General features: G+C 60.1%; 2 protein-coding genes across 2 annotated transcripts; one reads left to right on the forward strand and one right to left on the reverse strand.

The window, feature by feature from the left end:
• The first annotated feature begins 8,732 nt into the window (after positions 1-8,732).
• GLA (galactosidase alpha) lies at positions 8,733-16,889 on the forward strand. Its single transcript, XM_062006978.1, has 7 exons — positions 8,733-8,914; positions 9,079-9,253; positions 10,106-10,283; positions 12,516-12,607; positions 13,439-13,600; positions 14,160-14,357; positions 15,720-16,889. Exons 1-7 carry the CDS (start codon positions 8,733-8,735, stop codon positions 15,981-15,983), a joined length of 1,251 nt encoding a protein of 416 aa, XP_061862962.1. The 3' UTR covers positions 15,984-16,889.
• Positions 16,890-17,920: 1,031 nt separating this feature from the next.
• Positions 17,921-20,421, reverse strand: RPL36A (ribosomal protein L36a). Its single transcript, XM_062006631.1, has 5 exons — positions 20,369-20,421; positions 19,986-20,091; positions 19,766-19,833; positions 18,077-18,199; positions 17,921-17,982 (listed from the first exon to the last, which is right to left on the reverse strand). Exons 1-5 carry the CDS (start codon positions 20,369-20,371, stop codon positions 17,962-17,964), a joined length of 321 nt encoding a protein of 106 aa, XP_061862615.1. The 5' UTR covers positions 20,372-20,421; the 3' UTR covers positions 17,921-17,961.
• Between the last annotated feature and the right edge of the window lie 614 nt (positions 20,422-21,035).

Raw genomic sequence — 21,035 nt, forward strand, 5'->3', positions numbered from 1 at the left:
CTGAGCTCAGGGTACCAGGGATGCTGAGCTCAGGGTACCCAGGGATGCTGGGTGAACTCAGGGTACCCAGGGATTCTGGGTGAGCTCTGCTACCCAGGGATGCTGGGAGAGCCCTGGTACCCAGGGATGCTGAGTGAGCTCAGGGTACCCAGGGATGCTGAGCTCAGGGTACCAGGGATGCTGAGCTCAGGGTACCCAGGGATGCTGAGCTCAGGGTACCAGGGATGCTGAGCTCAGGGTACCCAGGGATGCTGGGTGAACTCAGCGTACCAGGGATGCTGAGTGATCTCAGGGTACCCAGGAATGCTGGGTGAGCTCAGGGTACCCAGGGATGCTGAGTGAGCCCCAGATACCCAGGGATGCTGGGTGAGCCCTGGTACCCAGGGATGCTGGGTTACTCTCAGATACCCAGAGATGCTGGGTGAGCCCCAGGTACCCAGAGATGCTGAGTGAGCTCCAGATACCCAGGTATGCTGGGTGAGCCCTGGTACCCAGGGATGCTGAGCTCAGGGTACCCAGGGATGCTGAGTGAGCTCTGGTACCCAGGGATGCTGGGTGACTCCTGGGTACCCAGGGATGCTGAGTGAGCCCCAGGGTACCCAGGGATGATGGCTGAGGTGAGTCCAGGGTACCCAGGGATGCTGCACTGCCATGGCACAGTGGAGCCCCTGCTCCTTTGAGGTGCTGCACAGATGGTGGCCAGGGAACACCACTTTCCAGTCAAACACCCTCCACCTCTCTGCACCTTCCATGCCAGGCTGCTGTTTCTCCAGGCTGCATCACTGAGCTGCTGGCCATGAGCAGCCAGGCAAGAGGTTGCAGTCTCCTCTCCTTCCCTGGCCCAGAGCTTGGCTGCAGGGAGCAGTGGGCAGCAGCAGTACCTGCACCCAGACTGTGTGGGGGTGCTGGCTATTGACCCCATAGCCCCCAGCTCAGCAATGGGCTGGGCCCCTCTGGCCTCCAGTCATGTCTGTGCCCAGCAAAGCAGCAGGTCCTTCCCGATGCCCATGGCAGCACTGTGGCAGGGACACTGGGCAGGAGGCTCTGTTTTGAGATGTCAGCCCTGGGGCAGGCAGTGGGTGAGCCTGAGGGTGAAGGGGCACAGATGGCTTGGCACCAGGCAGCTGGCACTGTGCTGCCCACAGGTGGGACCCACAGACAGCTTCTGAGGGAGATTTGTCAGGATGAATGCAGCCAGGGCAGCTTGGTGAATCCCTTTGGAGGTCAGTGAGTGCTGGCATCCCCAGGCTGCTGCATTCCCTGGGCACCACAGTGCCAGCATGAGCTGGAGGTGCCAGTCACCCCTTCCCCAGGTTTCCTGCACCCAGGTGCCCGGGCACAGTGTCCCCAGGTGGGTTCAGCCCCGCTGCTCCTCCATCTGCCTCCACAGGACAAGCTCAGCAAGGCTTCCAGCCCTCCAGCCCCAGCTATCCTCTGTGCTTAGCAGGAAATAAAAGCAATAGGTGATGTTTATGTAGGTGCTGCAGAGAGAAATGTGCTGATGCTCTCCTTTCCCCCTGCTCACAGCCCAGCCAGGTCCATCCTCCCACAGCCCTGAGAGCAAGAGAGGGCCCAGCATCTGCCAGGCAGGGCAGGATGGAAACAGGGCTTGCCCGTTTCCTTAGGTGTGCCACCATGGCACAGTGAGGGCTCTGGTGACCTGCCTGCCATGGCAAAAGGCAGAGGGCTGTGGGCAGGAGGACAGCACTGCCTGCTGAAGCCAGACCCAGGCAGACATCCCCACGGTGGCCCTGCTCCTTGGGTAGACATCACCCTCTGCTGACTCAGCAGGAGCCTTTGCCCTGCACTCCCCACTCCCTGCCCAGCCCCACAGACCCTGCAGAGTGCTCAGCTGCATGCCCCCATTTCCCAGATGGGACAAGTGGAGGAGAACCAGCCCCAGCCCACGCCCAGGACACACCAGGATGAGCCAAGCCAGCTCCATCCCACCCCCACCCCTCCCACGGGCTCCCACCACGTGTCCAGGCCAGGCTTTGGAGACTTGTTTTTGGGGAGGCCCTATTTGGAGGAGGAAGAAGGGGTGCACCTTGTCTCCTTGGCTCACTCAGCACCAGGCCCCCAAGGCAGCAGCCAGGTGCTGGGTGGCCAGGCCCCCTCCAGCAGCGCTGGGCTTTGAAACAGCATCGATCTTCCCAAGCAAATAAAGCTTTTCTGGGATTTTCGGTGCTGTGCTGGGGCTTTGTGACTGCTCAAGACTCCAGGCAAGGTCTCCAGGGAGGTTTGTGTGTGCTCAGGACTCCAGGCAAGGTCTCCAGGGGCTTGTGTCTGCTCAGGACTCCAGGCAAGGTCTCCAAGGGGGTTTGTGTGTGTTCAGGACTCCAGGCAAGGTCTCCAGGGGGGTTTGTGTCTGCTCAGGACTCCAGGCAAGGTCTCCAGGGGAATTTGTGTCTGCTCAGGACTCCAGGCAAGGTCTGCAGGGGGTTGTGTCTGCTCAGGACTCCAGGCAAGGTCTCCAGGGGGGTTTGTGTGTGCTCAGGACTCCAGGCAAGGTCTCCAGGGGGGTTTGTGTGTGCTCAGGACTCCAGGCAAGGTCTGCAGGGGGTTGTGTCTGCTCAGGACTCCAGGCAAGGTCTCCAGGTGGGGGTTGTGTCTGCTCAGGACTCCAGGCAAGGTCTCCAGGAGGGTTTATGTGTGTTCAGGACTCCAGACAAGGTCTCCAGGGGGTTGTGTCTGCTCAGGACTCCAGGCAAGGTCTCCAGGGGGGTTTGTGTGTGCTCAGGACTCCAGGCAAGGTCTCCAGGGGGGTTTGTGTGTGTTCAGGACTCCAGGCAAGGTCTCCAGGGGGGTTTGTGTGTGCTCAGGACTCCAGGCAAGGTCTCCAAGGGGGTTTGTGTGTGTTCAGGACTCCAGGCAAGGTCTCCAGGGGGGTTTGTGTGTGCTCAGGACTCCAGGCAAGGTCTCCAGGGGGGTTTGTGTCTGCTCAGGACTCCAGGCAAGGTCTCCAAGGGGTTTGTGTCTGCTCAGGACTCCAAGGTCAGCTCCAGCTCCAGGCAAGACTCCCTGTGTGTTGGAGGGACATGGGGACCAAGGCACAAGAGCCCTGTGGGGACAGAAGCCATGAGCTGCAGTGACACCCAGCTACCTTTAGAGACCCCTGACAGAACTGGTGCTGATTGTTGCCTTTCCTCTCCTGCCTGGGAGGTGCCAGCAGCACTGGGCAGGAGCCCCTGCCAGCTCTTCCCTCCCCTCCCAGCCCATGGGCACCTCAGCTCCTTTCCACCCCACCCAGGCTTGGCCAGGGGACAGGAAGGGACAGCTGTGTGCCCAGGGAGGCTGTGGCTCCAGAGCAGTGCTCAGACACCTGAGGTGTGTCCCCGTGCCCTGGCTCTGCCGTGCTGGGAGCTGCCAGCGGTGCCGGGGGCTTACGCCAGCCCTGCGGTGCCAGCCAGGGCCGGCTCCTTTGTCCCCAGCTGGCACAGGGGTGGGCAGAGCCCACAGCTGAGGGCCCTGTGCCCAAGCAAACATCAATCTCCCTCTGTCCTCCCAGCCAAGAGGCACAGAGCAGCTCTGTTGGTACCTCGCAGCCCCGTCGCCCGCCCGGCCCCAGCAGGGCTCTGCTGCAGGGACAGCACTGGCCACCCAGTGCCTGTGAACACTGTGGTCAGCCCTAAGTCACCTGTGTGCAGGAATCAGAGCATCCTGCAGAAGGGAAAATGGGGAAAATCAAACCATGCTGCTTAAGCTGCAGCCCCCAGATGGCCTGTGCTGGCTGTGGCAAGGTGGGGGAGCCTCGCTGCTGGCACTGTCCTATCAAAAGCATGAGGAGAGCACTGCCCTATGGCTCCTGGGGGTTTGGGGAGCAGGTTTGGGGTCAGGAGAAGCAGTCAGGCCTCAGTCTTGGTCCTCCAAGCATCTCACTTTGGACAGTGTCCCACTGAGACCCTCAGAGAGTTGCAGGGCTGACACTGCCCTCCAGCACACAGCTCCAGTGAGCTCCATGGCACAGCAGTGCCGTGGCTGGGGGTGCTGAGCCCTGGGCCCTCCCACAGGCTGTAGCATGGCCAGGAGCCAGTTCAGGTGGCTCCAACTCCCAGCAAAGCCCAAGGCCTTCAAAGCTGCTTTTCCATTGCCTGGCCAAGGTTGTGCACTGGACACACATCCCAAGCAGCACAGGGAGCAGCTGTGGGCACAGGACCAGCAGCCATGGCCAAGTGAGTTGCTGGTTTAGATGGAAATCAATGGAGTTACACCAGGTTAAAGGGACTCCCAGGCAGTGAAATGAGCATCCTCAGCAGTGGCAGCTTCCCAACAGCCTGCCAGCAGCATGCCAGGTGACCACAGACACACTGGTCTGGATCAGCACCAGCCCCAAGGGCTCCCTGGGGCATCTGCATGGAGCAGGGGAAACGTGCCCTTGGGCAGGCTCTGTGACCCCTCTCTGCCAGCCACAGAGGGTCTGACCCTGCCTGAGCCCAGCTCTGTCACTGCACAGGGGGCATCATGGCACCAACCCTCCCCTTCCTCCTGCCCCCTCCCCAGGGCCTCCTGCCCTGCCCTGGGGCAATGCCAACTGCCAGAGGTTTGGCAAAGCAGCCTGTGCTGATGGACAGCGTGTCTCCTGCTGTTTGGGACCTCATTTGTGGAGCCAGGGCAGTTCAGTGCAGCAGGAGCAAGAAGGGCAGCTCTGCCAGGGCTCTCAGTGCCCTTCATATGTTGCATGGACACAGATCAAGCTGCAAAGCCAGCCTGCCAGTCCTGAGCAGGCCAGGGCTGCTGCTTACAGATGAGGAAGCCAAGGCACGAGGGAAGCTCCAGGGAGTGTGTCCCACTGGGATCTGGGCACATCCCAGTTCCCAGGGCCCTGGCAGCACCACAGACCCACTGTGGGCACCCCGTGGGGGGCAGGATCTGTGCACCACAGGGAAGGTCCATGTGCAGGGTGCTTGGGCAGCGTGGCTCTGCCAGCACCCCAGCCCTCAGTCCAGCTCTGCCAGTGCTGTCCCAGGACACAGGAGCCCCAGGGCACCCTGGTCCCCAGCATGCCCCTGTCATCTAAGCTGGAGCATCACCCCACAGCCCAGCACCTCTGCCTACTCAGAGGGGCTTTGCCAATGCCCTGCCAAGCCCCACACTGCCACTGCTGCACCCACCTCCCCTGGCATCATTTTGGGATCAGCCTGTGCTGCTCAGGGGAAGGGCACCTCACATGTGTGCCAGAGAGCCCTGGGGACAGGCAGGACACCTGGGACAGGGCAGCAAGAGAGGGCTGGAGCCTGGAGACAAGCAGGATCAGCCTTCATCGCTCCCAAGCCCTGTGAGTGCTGGACAACTGCCCAGCTCTGGGCTGTGCTTTTGCACAAGAGAAAACAAAACAATGAGGTTTTCCAGCCCTCAAAGTGGCTTGTTCTGTCAGCCTTGGAGAAGCCTCTGTGCTCCAGCCCCTCAAGGGGCAGGGGGAGGACTCCAGCACTGAAACAAGGAGCGATTCTGAAGCCTGGAGCACTGAAGAGCTTTGTTCCCTGGGTGCAGCAGAAGGGTTGGGAGGACACCTAGCGAGATGCATCCATGGCCTCACCCATCCCAGGCTCACAGCTCCAGCAGGGCTGTGGGGGCTGCCCAGCCCTGGGGGACATGTGTAGGGGGGAAGAATCAACTCCTTGTTTCCCACTTGCCTCTGCTCTCCCTGCTGCCTCAGCCTCCATGGCTCCCTGACAGGCCCCCGTGCTGATACCTGCAGCAGGGTGAGGCCCTGCAGTGTTCACAGCTCTGTGCCTCCTGCAAGACTCAATCTGGGGCTCATCTCAGAGCTGCAGCCCTGGATGCAGGTGCCCATTACAGCCCTCTGAGTCCCAGCTGCTGCCACCAGCATTGCCCATTCCCAGAGGTTCTCATCTCAGCCCCCAGTCAAGCTGATTTTACTGGTGCAAACAGGGAAATGTGCAGTGACTGTGACATTCTCATGGCTGATCCTGTTTGGAAAGAGATGACAAGCTTTGAGTGCAAAGATCTGGCTGGGCACAGGCATCCCAGGCAGAGGTGAGCTGGATGCAGCCCCACAGGTCATACCCCACACTGTACCAACCTCTTGTCCCTGCTGCCCCAGGCTTCACTCTGACCCCTGCATCCCTGCAAGAGTGGAGCAGGCTCTGCAGAGCCTCTTTTCCCCTCTGGACCTCTCAGTCTCCAGTACCATTTGCTGATGATACTAAAGTGGGGGCAGTGGCTGACACCCCAGAGGCTGTGCTGCCATCCAGCCAGACCTGGACAGGCTGGAGGAGTGGGCACAGAGGAATCTAATGAAATTCAACAAGGGCAAGTGGAGAGTGTTGCATCTGGGAAAGAACAAACCCATGGACCAGCACAGGCTGGGGAATGAACTGGTAGAGAGTTGTGTAGGGGAAAAGGACCTGTGGGTGCTGTGGGTGCATGAGCATGAGCCAGCAATGTGCCCTCGTGGGCAAGAAGCCAATGACATCCTGGGGTGGCTCAGAAGGGCTGTGGGCAGGAGGTCAGAGAGGTTCTGCTGCCCTTCTGCTCTGCCTTCATGAGGCCTCATCTGGAGTCATGTGTCCAGCTCTGGGCCCCTCAGCTGCAGAAGGACAGGGAGCTGCTGGAGAGAGTCCAGCACAGGGCACAGAGATGCTGGAGTGGAGCATCTGCCTTGTGCTGAAAGGCTGAGGGAGCTGGGGCTCTGCAGCTTGGAGAAGAGGAGCCTGAGGGGTGAGCTCAGGAATGGTTCCAGATGCATCAAGGGTGGGTGTGAGGAGGCTGGAGCCAGGCTGTGCTCAGGGATGGCCAGTGACAGGACAAGGGGCAACAAGCTGGAACTGAAGAGCTTCCAGAGCAACACAAGGACAAAGTTGTTCCCTGTTGAGGTGAGGGAGCACTGGCAGGGGCTGCCCAGATGGGCTGTGGAGGCTCCTTCTCTGGAGACATTCCAACCCAGCTGGTTCCTGTGTGCCCTGCTCTAGGTGGTGCTGCTCTGGCAGGGGGGTTGCACTGGCTGAGCTTTCAGGGTCCCTTCCAGCCCTTGAGACTCTGTGACACTATAAACCACTCTGGGCTCAGGGCAGAGTCCCTCCCAGCTGCCCAGCACAGCCGAGGCACACAGGAGCCCTCAGCTCCAGCCATCTCTGCACACCCAGCCCCTCCTCCAGCACCGACAAACCGAGATGGCTCCCAGCCCCAAGTGGGATGCTGGGGGGACGAGGGCTGAGGCTGCTGCTCCTGACCCCACAGCCTCTGGCAGCAGCACTGCTCCCAGCCAGGGGCACTGCCCCGCACATGCCCGCAGCGCTGCCCAGGCTGAGGGGACCGGGCGGCTGCGAGCGAGCGGCGGCAGCGCCGGGAGCAGCCACCGCACGAGGCGCGGGACGAGGAGCTGCGGACGGGGGGGCACTGACGGGGGGCAGGGGGCTCTGGGACCGGGGCAACAACGGGCACTGTCACAGGCACGGACACGGGCAGGGACATGGACACGGGCACGGGAACTGTCACAGACTCGGGCATGGGCACTGGCACGGGCAGGGACATGGACACGGGCACTGATATGGGCACGGACACGGGCACTGGCACTGTCACTGTTGCTGTCACTGTCGCTGGCACTGTCACTGTCACTGTCGCTGGCACTGTCACTGTCGCGGGCACTGTCACTAGCACTGTCACTGTCATTGTCGCTGGCACTGTCACTGTCGCTGGCACTGTCACTATCGCTGGCACTGGCACTGTCCCTGTCGCTGGCACTGTCACTGTCGCTGGCACTGTCACTGTCGCTGGCACTGGCACTGTCACTGTCGCTGGCACTGGCACTGTCACTATCGCTGGCACTGGCACTGTCCCTGTCGCTGGCACTGTCCCTGTCGCTGGCACTGGTACTGTCGCTGTCACTGTCACTGTCACTGTCACTGTCATTGTCGCTGGCACTGGCACTGTCCCTGTCGCTGGCACTGTCACTGTCGCTGGCACTGTCCCTGTCGCTGGCACTGTCACTGTCGCTGGCACTGGCACTGTCATTGTCGCTGGCACTGGCACTGTCCCTGTCGCTGGCACTGGCACTGTCATTGTCGCTGGCACTGGCACTGTCCCTGTCCCTGTCGCTGGCACTGTCATTGTCGCTGGCACTGGCACTGTCCCTGTCGCTGGCACTGGCACTGTCATTGTCGCTGGCACTGGTACTGTCACTGTCGCTGTCGCTGTCACTGTCACTGTCGCTGGTACTGGTACTGTCACTGTCACTGTCGCTGGCACTGGCACTGTCCCTGTCGCTGGCACTGTCACTGTCACTGTCTCTGGCATTGGCATTGTCACTGTCACTGTCGTTGTCGCTGGCATTGTCACTGTCGCTGTCTCTGTCTCTCTCGCTGTCCCGGGCCCGGCCGCCGGGCCGTGCCGTTGCCTCGGGACTCTATAGGTGCCGCCGGGCTCTATCGGTGCCGCCGGGCTCTATCGGTGCCGCGGGGCCGTGCCGGTGCCGCCGGGCTCTATCGGTGCCGCGGGGCCGTGCCGGTGCCGCCGGGCTCTATCGGTGCCGCGGGGCTCTATCGGTGCCGCCGGGCTCTATCGGTGCCGCGGGGCCGTGCCGGTGCCTCGGGGCTCTATCGGTGCCGCCGGGCTCTATCGGTGCCGCCGCGGGGGGAGCTCAGCTCAGCTAAGCTCAGCTCAGGTCGGCGCGGCACACCCCGGCCCGGCCCGGCGGGCGCTCCCTGTGCCACGTGACGGCGGCGAGGCCGCTGATTGGCGGCCCGTGCGCGCGGGTGGCGGCGGTGGCGGCCATGGCGGCGGAGCGGCGGCGGGCGCTGCGCTGGGCGCTGCGCTGGGCCCTGGCGGTCGCGGCGCTGGCGGCGGCCGCGGCGCTGGATAACGGCGTGGCGCGGACGCCGCCCATGGGCTGGCTGCACTGGGAGCGCTTCCTCTGCGCCACCGACTGCCGCGCCGACCCGCGCCGCTGCGTCAGGTAACGGCGGGGCGGGTGGGCCGCGCGGCTGCCGGGTCCCCTCAGGCCGCGGCCTTCCCACCGGCCTCCCGCAGCCCCGGCCGCGCGGTCCTCGTCAGCCCCCGGCGGCACAAATCGGGTTCCTACGTTCTTTCCGTTCCTTTCCCGGTCGCGCGTGTGCCCAGCGAGCGGCTCTTCGTGGAGATGGCCGATGTGATGGCCGCCGAGGGCTGGAGGGACGCCGGCTACGAGTTCGTGTGCATTGACGACTGCTGGATGGCGCCGACGCGGGACGCGAGCGGCAGGCTGCGGGCCGACCCGCAGCGCTTCCCCGGCGGCATCCGACGCCTGGCCGACTACGTGAGTGCGGGGACGGCCGCGAGGGACCAGAACCGGGAAGGAGCCTCTCAGCACCACACTGAGGGTTGAAAAGCAAGCGGTGCTTTCCTGGGGCCCGGCTGCGGGGGGGATGGATGGCTGCTCTTAACGTGCACACTTCCCTGGGTGAAGCTGGTGTTATCCACGTACATACATGTGCCTCAGACTTCCCGGCACAGACACAGGCACTGCACTTCCCAGAGCTAATGATCGTGTTGATGTGACCCTCACACGGGCGGGTTGAGGTCTCTGAGGGGCTTCCATGGGGGTCTCTGGTGGTTCAGAGTGATCTCTGATGGTTGGCTAAGAATGTCCTTTGGCTGAACTGAACAGGCTGCCCAGGGAGAGTGGGGAGGCTCCTGCTCTGGAGGGCTTCAAAACCTGTCTGGACACGTTCCTGTGTGACCTGATTCCCGTGGAACCTGCTTTGGCAGGGGGGGTGGACTGGATGATCTCTAAAGGTCCCTTCCAACCCCCACTATGCTGTGAACTCTTCTTTTAGGCTCTACTTGTAAGGTGTTGGTTCCTTATGCTCAAGTTAGTTTTTCTCTTATCTGGCCTAGGCCAGAGACACATGTTTTTCTTCCATCTTCTATCCTTTATGTGTCTTCATCCAGCCATGGCAGCATCCTTTTGTCTTTGATGTATTTCCATTCAGCTGTGACACAGGGAGCAGGGGAGGAGAGGGAAGGCCAGGTGGGGAATGGCTGCATAGCTGCTGAACTAAGGCCCTGCCTGCCAAGGAGGGGTTTTGCTTCCCTTGAGAGCACAGCTCCCCTTCCTCCTGCTTCCCAGCTGCCCCATCTCTTGTCCTCTGTCTGTCTGCCAGCACAGGTGCACTCCAAGGGGCTGAAGCTGGGAATCTACAGTGATGTTGGGAACAAGACCTGTGCTGGTTTCCCTGGCAGCTACGACCACTACGAGCTGGATGCCCAAACCTTTGCCTCCTGGGGCGTGGACCTGCTCAAGTTTGACGGCTGCAACTCGGGCACGCTGGAGCTGCTGGCAGAAGGTCAGGGGGGACTCCAGGCAGCACTGTGCCATAGACTGGGAGTATTCTGCAGGCAGCAGCAAATCTAGGCCCAGGGTAGGCTCCAGGGAGTTGCTTTTTGTTGTTTCCCTGAGCATATCATTTAAGGGATTTGCTTACAAAAGCAGGTTGGAGACTCTCCCAAGGTACTGAGTGTTGCTGACTCAAGTGTATTTTACCTGCTCAACATCCTGGAGCTTGCACTGTGTGCACAGCTTGAAATAAAGCAGTTTTCTCACACCAGAGACAGCATCACAGCAAGTGTGGAGGCACAGCCTGCATACCCAGGGGGGCTCTGTGCAGACTGCTGCCTCAGCTTTTAGTGAAGCAAGAGGCTTTGTCCTTCTGCAGTGCCTTTAGTGGAGAGCTCAACAAACACTTCACCCTTAATCCCTTTGGTGAGGCTGTGTGAGTGCAGACCAGCTTGAAGCTAGAACAGCTTGTGTCAGCTGTAAAAAGGGCAGTTATCAGAGCTTGTAACAGGAAAAAAGGGAAGGAATTCTGGCAAGAAAATCCTCCTGGGGTTTTCATTTTAAAGCACACTGGTGTAAATCCTGAGTCAGAAGTAACTGGCACACAGGCTGGCAGGTCAGCAGCTGAGAGCTCAGTAGCTCAAGGGGGCTGAGAGGGCTTGGCTACAGACAAGCAACTTGGAAGGCAGTTTTCCCTTGCCTGAGCTCTTGCTGTTGGCATTCAGTGAGACCTGGACAGGCTGGAGGGTTGGGCAGGGAGAAATCCAATGAAACTCAACAAGGGCAAGTGGAGAATGTTGCATCTGGGAAAGAACAAACCCATGGACCAGCACAGGCTGGGGAATGAACTGGTAGAGAGTCATGTAGGGAAAAGGGAGCTGGGGGTGCTGGTGGGCAGCAGGATGAGCATGAGCCAGCAATGGGCCCTCGTGGGCAAGGAGCCAATGGCATCCTGGAGTGGCTCAGAAGGGCTGTGGGCAGGAGGTCAGAGAGGTTCTGCTCCCCCTCTGCTCTGCCCTGCTGAGACCACATCTGGAATATTGTGGCCAGCTCTGGGCCCCTCAGTTGCAGAAGGACAGGGAGCTGCTGGAGAGAGTTCAGCACAGGGCACAGAGATGCTGGAGTGGAGCATCTGCCTTGTGCTGAAAGGCTGAGGGAGCTGGGGCTCTGCAGCTTGGAGAAGAGGAGCCTGAGGGGTGAGCTCAGGAATGGTTCCAGATGCATCAAGGGTGGGTGTGAGGAGGCTGGAGCCAGGCTGTGCTCAGGGATGGCCAGTGACAGGACAAGGGGCAACAAGCTGGAACTGAAGAGCTTCCAGAGCAACACAAGGAGGAATTTCTTCCCTGCTGAGGTGAGGGAGCACTGGCAGGGGCTGCCCAGATGGGCTGTGGAGGCTCCTTCTCTGGAGACATTCCAACCCAGCTGGTTCCTGTGTGCCCTGCTCTAGGTGGTGCTGCTCTGGCAGGGGGGTTGCACTGGGTGAGCTTTCAGGGTCCCTTCCAGCCCTTGAGACTCTGTGATTCTGTCTTTGGCAGCAAGAATCCTGCTTGCTGTCCTGGCTCTGCCTGGCAGGGAGAACCTGTACTAGTGACAGTCCCTTCAGAGCCAGTTGGTGAGACAGATGCTACCTGCCACAGCCAGGAAGCACAACTCAGCACCCCAAGTGACAGCTGAGCTGAAAGCTCATGTTGGGTCATATGTGTAACCCAGATACAGGCCAGTTGTATCGAAGCAGTTCCAAGGAGGAGAATAAACTTGTCATCCCCTCTTTGCTGATTAAAAGGGACTTACCAGGGCTGTCTGGGGACAAAGACAGGGAGAAGAAATGAGCGGGTTTGTATTCCTGCCCAGACCATATGGCACAAATGCCTCATGAGAACATAGTCCTGCAGTATCACCCAGCAGAGCTGTACTCAGCAGCTTGATAGCTGCCAGCTTGTATTTCCCAGGTCTCTAGATGAAATAAATGCCATACAGCAAAAGCACAGCCTCCTCCCACAGCTGTGTGTACAAAGACATCAGCAGGCTCTTTGACAAGCCTGCTGTGAAGAAGCTCACCTGTCTGTGGGAGTGTGTGCAGACCCTGAGCTGCCCTGTCCTCCCTGCAGTGTTCCAGCTGAACTCCAAAGGGTTCAGCCCTGATTTTGCAAGAGTTGAACCGAAACCTGAACTTGTGACACTGGATCAGTTCCTCTGTTCAGCCAAGGAGGTTGTGTAAGCTGTGTCTGTCCTCTCTGTTTAGGTTACCGGCGCATGTCCCTGGCCCTGAATAAGACAGGAAGGAGCATTGTGTACTCCTGTGAGTGGCCTTTCTACTTGAGGCCAGTGCAGCAGGTAAGGAATGTGTTTCAAGATTTATCTTGGGGCTGAAAGGGGGAAGAAAAATGTGAAGGCTGCAAAACCAGCCTCCTGAGAAACCTGCAGCTCTCTGGTCTGATGAGAGAGCAAGAAAGATGGTAAGGTGGAAGAAAACCACTGTTTCCTCTCTCACTGTTTCCCCTGAAGCATACCTGAGGCAAGTTGTTGTTCTGCTGAAAACTCAGTAGGAGGCTGCAGCAGGAAGGCAGAGCCTAACTGGAGTGTGCCAAAGAGCACAGCAGCACCCCTCTGCCTTCTGTCTCCAAGGAACACCACCTTGGCAGTGCAGGGATGCAGCTGGCAGAGTTCAGTGCTCCCAGACACTGAGTGCTGTAGACTCAGCCTTACAGTCACCTCTGGGGAGCAGGAGGTAGACTTTAGGACAAGGCTCTTTACCAGGAGCTCTCCACGTTCTTTCCTGCCAGCTTTCTGCCAGGCAGGGTCCCTCACAACACTGGATGGTGCCATTCCCTGCCCCTGCCAGGTGCCTGCATTCCTCACCCTGGAAGTAGCAGTGACTGCTGGGATGGCAGCTCAATCCCACCTGCCCCATCCCACCTTCAGTAAAGGAGTTTTCTAACAGAGTTGGATGGCCAGCACTGTCCTCCTAAGGGAAGCAACAGTGTTGTCTGGAGCATTACAAGGCATCTTAGGGAACCAGCAATCACTAGAACATCCAGGTAACTGGTGAGGAAGGGTGTTACTACAATTCATCTTCAAATTATCCCCAGCCAGTCTAAGCTTTGTGTACAGCCTTGTTCTTGTACAAGCAGGCTCTCTGGTTCATGAGGCTCATTGTTTTGGCAGCCCAATTACACAGAGATCAAACAATACTGCAATCACTGGAGGAACTTTTTTGATGTCTACGATTCCTGGAGCAGCATCAAGAGTATCTTGGAGTGGACAGCACTTCACCAGGACAGCATTGTGAAGATCGCTGGGCCAGGGGGCTGGAATGATCCTGACATGGCAAGTAGAACAATGCCCACTTCCCTCACAGTACCAGCACCAAATCCTCTCAGCTGCAGGCTGGGAAGGATGGGAAGGGAGGGAAGACAGTGGGGGGCTCTCACAGGGCTCTTGGATCAGGAACTCCATGAGAGGGTCCGTGGCTGGAAAGGGAAAGAGAACTCCAGCCATGGATGGTACTGAGGAAGCTCTGTGTGTGCCATGCAGCCTCTGCAGGCAGTGCCAGGTCAGAACACAGGCCTGGCAGCAGGACACTCCCCAAAGTGCTGATGTCCCACCCAAGGGAAACCCCCTGAGTGCCAGGCTGGCTGCCAGCAGGAGCAGAATCTTAACTACCACCTAGCCACATCCTTCTTTACTTCCACTAGTGATCCTAAATTGCCTCACTAGTCATGCGTGTCCCAACCAGCTGATCCTGCTCCTGGTGCTCAGCCTATCTAACCAGCCTCCAAACAGGGGGCCCACCCTCAGCTTCCTGTCCTTTACCAGTGCTCAGGTTGGTGGCCCAGTTTGTCCTTGGCAGGTGGCATCACTGGGTGTTTTTGTTTTCTCTCCACAGCTGGTAATTGGAAACTTTGGGCTGAGCTGGGACCAGGCAGTGACTCAGATGGCAATGTGGGCTATTATGGCAGCTCCCCTCTTCATGTCCAATGACCTGAGGCACATTAGTCCTGAGGCCAAATGGCTGCTCCAGAACAAAGAGGTGATCGCCATCAACCAGGATCTCCTGGGCAAGCAGGGATACAGGGTCACCAAGGTATGGCAGCCCAGGGCTGGGGGGGAAGCTTGGGGCACAGGCAGCCAGCCTCCTCCAGCAGGGCACGCTGGGGACATACAGGGCACACTGGGCACAGGCAGCCAGCCTCCTCCAGCAGGGCATGCTGGGGACATACAGGGCACACTGAGCACAGGCAGCCAGCCTCCTCCAGCAGGGCATGCTGGGGACATACAGGGCACACTGGGCACAGGCAGCCAGCCTCCTCCAGCAGGGCACGCTGGGGACATACAGGGCACACTGAGCACAGGCAGCCAGCCTCCTCCAGCAGGGCATGCTGGGGACATACAGGGCACACTGGGCACAGGGAGCCAGCCTCCTCCAGCAGGGCATGCTGGGGACATACAGGGCACACTGGGCACAGGCAGCCAGCCTCCTCCAGCAGGGCATGCTGGGGACATACAGGGCACACTGGGCACAGGGAGCCAGCCTCCTCCAGCAGGGCATGCTGGGGACATACAGGGCACACTGGGCACAGGGAGCCAGCCTCCTCCAGCAGGGCATGCTGGGGACATACAGGGCACACTGGGCACAGGCAGCCAGCCTCCTCCAGCAGGGCACGCTGGGGACATACAGGGCACACTGGGCACAGGCAGCCAGCCTCCTCCAGCAGGGCATGCTGGGGACATACAGGGCACACTGGGCACAGGCAGCCAGCCTCCTCCAGCAGGGCATGCTGGGGACATACAGGGCACACTGGGCACAGGCAGCCAGCCTCCTCCAGCAGGGCATGCTGGGGACATACAGGGCACACTGGGCACAGGCAGCCAGCCTCCTCCAGCAGGGCATGCTGGGGACATACAGGGCACACTGGGCACAGGCAGCCAGCCTCCTCCAGCAGGGCATGCTGGGGACATACAGGGCACATTGGGCACAGGCAGCCAGCCTCCTCCAGCAGGGCATGCTGGGGACATACAGGGCACACTGAGTACAGGGAGCCAGCCTCCTCCAGCAGGGCATGCTGGGGACATACAGGGCACACTGGGCACAGGCAGCCAGCCTCCTCCAGCAGGGCATGCTGGGGACATACAGGGCACACTGGGCGCAGGGAGCCAGCCTCCTCCAGCAGGGCATGCTGGGGACATACAGGGCACACTGGGCACAGGGAGCCAGCCTCCTCCAGCAGGGCATGCTGGGGACATACAGGGCACACTGAGCACAGGGAGCCAGCCTCCTCCAGCAGGGCATGCTGAGGACATACAGGGCAGAGAGGAGTGCTGGGGGTTGGGGAACAGCAGCCCAGCAAGCCCCCTTATTCCTGAAGCCTGCTTAAACAGACAGGCATGAAGACCATGAGTTGTGCCTCCCCTACCATCAGCCCTGTGTTTCTTTTCTCCTTGGCAGGACAAGAACTTTGAGCTGTGGGAGCGGCCCCTGTCTGGCCGAGCCTACGCTGTGGCAGTGCTGAACCAGCAGGAAATTGGGGGCCCTCAGAACTTCACCTTCCCCCTGACCTTCCTGGGCAATGGGCTGGCCTGCAACCCTGCCTGCTCTGTGCAGCAGGTCCTGCCAAGCAGCAGGGCCTGGGGGGTTTACACCTGGCTGTCCTCCCTCAGCGTGGAGGTGAACCCAACGGGCACCGTGCTGCTCAGAGTAGCAGCGCTCTAAGGAGCCACAGAGGCAAAGCTTTCCCTAAGCCTCAGACTCTGCCTGAACTTCTTGTCACAAGAAGCCTGTCTGCTCCCTCCAACTGGGCTGCCTTTGTTCTCTCCTCAGTCACTACTCAGGTGCCTCTAGGTGGACTTTGAACCTTGAGCCTAACGTGACCAAACCCCATCGCTCCACTACCAGGAGAGGCCGGGAAGGGGGTGCTGCTTCTCTCGTTTACCCTTTCTCTGGCATCTCACCTCACTCCTCCTCCAGGGGCCTGTAAGGGCCCTGCTGGGCAGCAACTTCTGTTTATGCCCACTGCCACTACCAACCCAAGGCAGAGGATGCACACAGCACCCTCCAGCTCTCCTTCAGCACTCAGGAATGACATGGAAACAGCCTGGCTTGGGCTCTGCCAGCCTGGGGCACACAGTCCAAGACAAGCTGCTCCTGCCCTCTCTGGAGAGACTCAGAGCAGGGACATCTGCTTCCGCCTTCTGACAACTCAGGGACTGGCCTAAATCACTGCACTTCTCTGCAACTGCTTTCTTGACAGCTGCCTGCTCAGTGCAAGGGGTGGTGAAGTTTGATGCCTTAGGACTCAGCTTCTGAGCATTTCTCTTTACCCCTCAGGTCTCCTCACCAGTGGCTGTCACTTCCATTTAGACGACAATTCCCTCTCCAGCTCTCACAGGGCCAGCAGGGTCCCTCCCCCAGTGGCTGCCTTGCAGCAATGGCAGTGTACTTGCTTTCCCCTGCTTCAGTCACACTGGTCCCTCTGAGACAGGAGAGGAATGCTGAAGCACTGGGGCAGCCATCATCTCCATGTGTGTTCTCTTCTGCCTGCTGCACAATCAGGGTATCGGGTTTGTTCTTATCTCTGTGATTAAGCACTGTGATTAAAGTGTCCCCTACCAAGGCAAAGCTTTCTTTGTTGCCCTGTCCAGGGGTACAGTATGGGAGCTCAAGTCAGGTTTTAGGACACAGACCAGTCTGTGGCATTTGTCACAGTTCCTGTACAGAGCCCACACTCCTGCCTGGAGGGGATGATCCCTCCCAACACCCAGAGCAGGGTACCAGCTGGCAGCAGATGCTCATCAGTCACTTGCTCCTTTGTAACCTCTGGCCTTTTTCCTCTTCAGGAAGGTTCTGAGAGGTGCCAGCAGCAGCCAGGCCCAGGGCAGGCAGCTGAGGCCTGTCACAGTCACTTCCAGGCTGACAGCAGCTGGAGGAACCCTGGGCATCAAGTTGTCTCTGAGCATCTCACACCCCCAGCAACTGCACAGGGGCCACAGCCCACCTGCAGCACTGACATGCAATGGTGCTGGGAATGATGCCTCATGAGGTGAAGGGCCTGGTGCCAAACTAACCCTGGCTGGGCCAAGGCCTTTGCTCATGCACAACTGCAGCTCTTCCCTGTGTGGAAAGATGAAGCCAAGTGCAGGGGCTGGGATTGCTCTGGTCTGTGTTGAAGCCATTGCTGGGTGGAAGGAATCTTGCCCACCTGAGGCAGGGGGCTGAGAAGGAAAAGGGCTGCTCAGGCAGCTCTGCTGCTCTCTTTTCAATCCCTACTTCATCTACCCCTGATTTAAACTGACCACAGCATTCCTGAAAAGGAACCACTACAGACACAAACTGAAACAAGCTGCAGCTGTTGAGGCCCTTCTGAAGAGAACCATCTACCAGAGCAGCTCACCAACCAACCCTGCAGAACAGCAGCAGCACACCAGTACTGAACAGAAAGCACTGGTGCAAAAATCCACCCAGGCCTGAGGCTGGGCAGAGACTGGAACCCAGCCCTTGCTAAGAGGGGAGCAGCCCCAGCCAGCCCTGGGCTTTTGCTGGCAAACTAATCTCACAAAGCAGCTTCACAAGCACCATCTTCCTGTTGAGTTGATGTGCTTGCAAGTGCCAGCCCAGCACCAAGAACAGAGACACAAAAACCAAGCAACAGATCACTTCCAAATACTTTAATCCAGCACAAGTAGGATGGGGCCTAGAACTGGATCACCTGGCCCTGTGAAGAGACAAAGTGAGGGAGAGACAAAGTGAGTTTATTCACCTCTGACTGTCTCCACCCTTTCTCAGCCACTCCTGGCACACAAACCTACCTTTCTCTTCTTGTCTCCTCCCAGCTCAAAGTGTTTGCACCTCTTAATTGCCAGCATCCTCTTGGACCTGCAGTTGGGCTCCACACACTCCAGCCTCAGCACAATCTTCTTTGTGGTCTTAGCCTGGGAAGAGGAATCATGGAATGTCAGGGCTTAGAAAGGACCTTTAGAGATCATCAAGTCCATGACTGACAGGCTCCCCAGGGGAACAGCAGCACAGCGTGCTGAAGGCAGACCCACAGCTGCTGAGAAGCCAGGTGAAACCCAAAAGGCTACAGAGGGGGAAGAACCCAAAGCTGTGAGGCTGCTGCAGCAGCTGGACAGTTGTAATCACCAGCTCCAGGCCCTGTCCAATCACCCCAACAACCCTGACTGGGGGGAATCATAGAATAGAATCACAGGATGGGAGGGGGCACTGGAAGGGACCTTTAGAGCTCATCCAGCCCAACCCTCCTGCAGAAGCAGGTTCACCTACATCAGCTCACACAGGAACGTGTCCAGGGGGGGTCTGAAGATGTTCAGAGCAGGAGCCTCCACCCCCTCCCTGGGCAGCCTGGGCCAGGGCTCCCTCACTCAAACACTCAAACAGTTTCTCCTTGTGTTTCAATGGAACTGTTTGTGTTGCAGCTTCATCCCATCACCCCTTGTCCTGGCACTGGATTCAACAGAAAGTGCTGCCCCAAGCTCCTGACACCCACCAGTGAGAGATTTGGAGCTATGAATGAGCTGCCCCCTCAGTCTCCTCTTCTCCAGCCTGAACAGCCCCAGGGCCCGCAGCCTTTCCTCACAAGGAAGATGCTCCAGTCCCCTGAGCATCTGGGTGGCCCTGCACTGGCCTCTCTGCAGCAGTTCCCTGTCCCTCTGCAGCTGGGGAGCCCACAACTGGCCACAGGACTCCAGCTGAGGCCTCAGCACATGTGGCAGAGCAGAGGGGGAGCAGAAGCTCCCTGGCCCTGCTGCCCACACTCTGCTGGATGCACTTCCAACAAGGAGCCCAAGTAGCTCTCAAAGTGTAACTACTCACACAAAAGCTGTCACAAATGAGCTCACTGGTTTTCCTTCCCTGCTGTAAACAGCACAGATTTCACCTGTGTCTTCCCAACACAGCCCCTTTGCTGCCCTTCCACTGCTGCTTGGAGGCTCTCAGGAAAGGTCTAACACAGCAGCTCTGGCCTAACACAGGCTCAACAATACAGATTTCCCTGGATACACCAGACTGCAAGGCAAAGCTGTTCTGCAGTACCCCCAGGAGTTGGAGCCCTGTCAGTGGAGGCAGCCTCACAAACCTGAACAAAAGTTCCCCTGGGAAACCACTGATGGCTCAAGAACATAAGGAGAGCAAGCTGCAGGCTGCCCTTCACTGTGCTCTCCTCTTGGGCAAGCAATGAGGAAAACACTCCTTTTGTTACAACTATCAGTTCCAAGCAGACCCCACTCCCTCCAGCATCCAGGCTCCCTGCACAACCTGCTCTGCAAACACCTGCTGGAGCCACTTCAGTTAAAGCCATTCCAGCAAAAGCCAGGAGCATCTACCCAGGCCAGGAGCAGCAGGGAAGGAGAGCAGCTGTGCATGGGGATGCTGCATTCCCCAGCCAACACAGAGCTGCCATCACCAAGCTGAAATGCCCCTGTCCAGCTTGGCATGTGCACTGCCCAGTCTCAGGTGCCCCTTGCAGGAGCAACACTCACCTTCTTTCGGAAGATGGGCTTTGTCTGGCCCCCATAACCACTCTGCTTCCTATCGTAGCGTCTCTTCCCTGCGAGGACAAACAGCTCTGCTTAGGCAGCGGCTCAAATGCAAACCGCCCCTCTTACCAAACCCCTGTCTGCAGCTGCACGACCCACCAGCAGCAAACGTCCCCCCGCGCCCCCTGCTCGCGGCGGCATCCCGCGGCGCAGCCGGCCCTACCCTGCGCGTACAGCGAGTCCTTCCCCTTCTTGTACTGAGTCACTTTGTGCGGCTGGTGCTTGCCGCACTTCTTGCAGTACGTCCGGCGGGTTTTCGGCACGTTCACCTGGAAGGGCAGGGAGAAGCCGCTCAGCACGGCCCGGAGCCACAGCGAGGGCTGGGGAGACGCCACACCGCGCTGTAGGCCCCGCCTCGGCCCGGCCGCCATCCCCAGCGGGCCCCGCGCCGCCATCCCCGGCCCACGGACCATCCGCGCCGCCCCAAGGCGGCCAGCGCGCCGGCCGGGCCCCCGCCGCGGCGGCCAGCGCCTCAGCCGGGCCCGCGAGCCGCCGCCGGGCCCGATGGCGGCGGATGGAGCCGCGCCCGCGCCCGCCCGCACTCACCATCGCGGCGGCGGCGGCACCAAGAGACCGAGCGGCGGAAGCGGAAGCGGGTGAGGGGGGGACGGGGAGGGGAAGGGCCGCGGCGCGGGAGCGGCGTGCGGGCAGCGCCCCCTGGCGGCGGGAGGGCTGCGCGGCGGCGCCGGGGCGGGGTCCCGGGGCGCAGGGAGAGGCGCCCGGGGTGGGATGCGGGGATGCGGCGGTGGGGTGCGGGGATGCGGCGGGGGGACGCGGGGATGCGGGGATGCGGCGGGGGGACGCGGGGATGCGGCGGGGGGACGCGGGGATGCGGCGGGGGGACGCGGGGATGCGGCGGTGGGACGCGGGGATGCGGCGGTGGGGTGCGGGGATGCGGCAGTGGGATGCGGGGATGCGGCGGGGGGACGCGGGGATGCGGCGGGGGGATGCGGGGATGCGGCGGTGGGATGCGGGGATGCGGCGGGGGGATGCGGGGATGCGGGGATGCGGCGGTGGGATGCGCAGGGCACCCGGGAGGTCCCGGGGACGACTCTGAGGGGCGCGGATGATGGTGCGGGGCTGTGCGGTCCCAGGGCAGACTGTGAGATGCGGGTGACCGTGCGGGGCTGGTGCGGGTCGCGGGGCACACTGTGAGATGTGCGGATGGCGGGGCTGGGGCGGGGCTGTGGAGTCCCGGGGGGGACTGTGAGAT

The sequence above is a fragment of the Colius striatus genome, chromosome 13 (genome assembly GCF_028858725.1).
Source record: "Colius striatus isolate bColStr4 chromosome 13, bColStr4.1.hap1, whole genome shotgun sequence".
NCBI lineage: Eukaryota > Metazoa > Chordata > Aves > Coliiformes > Coliidae > Colius > Colius striatus.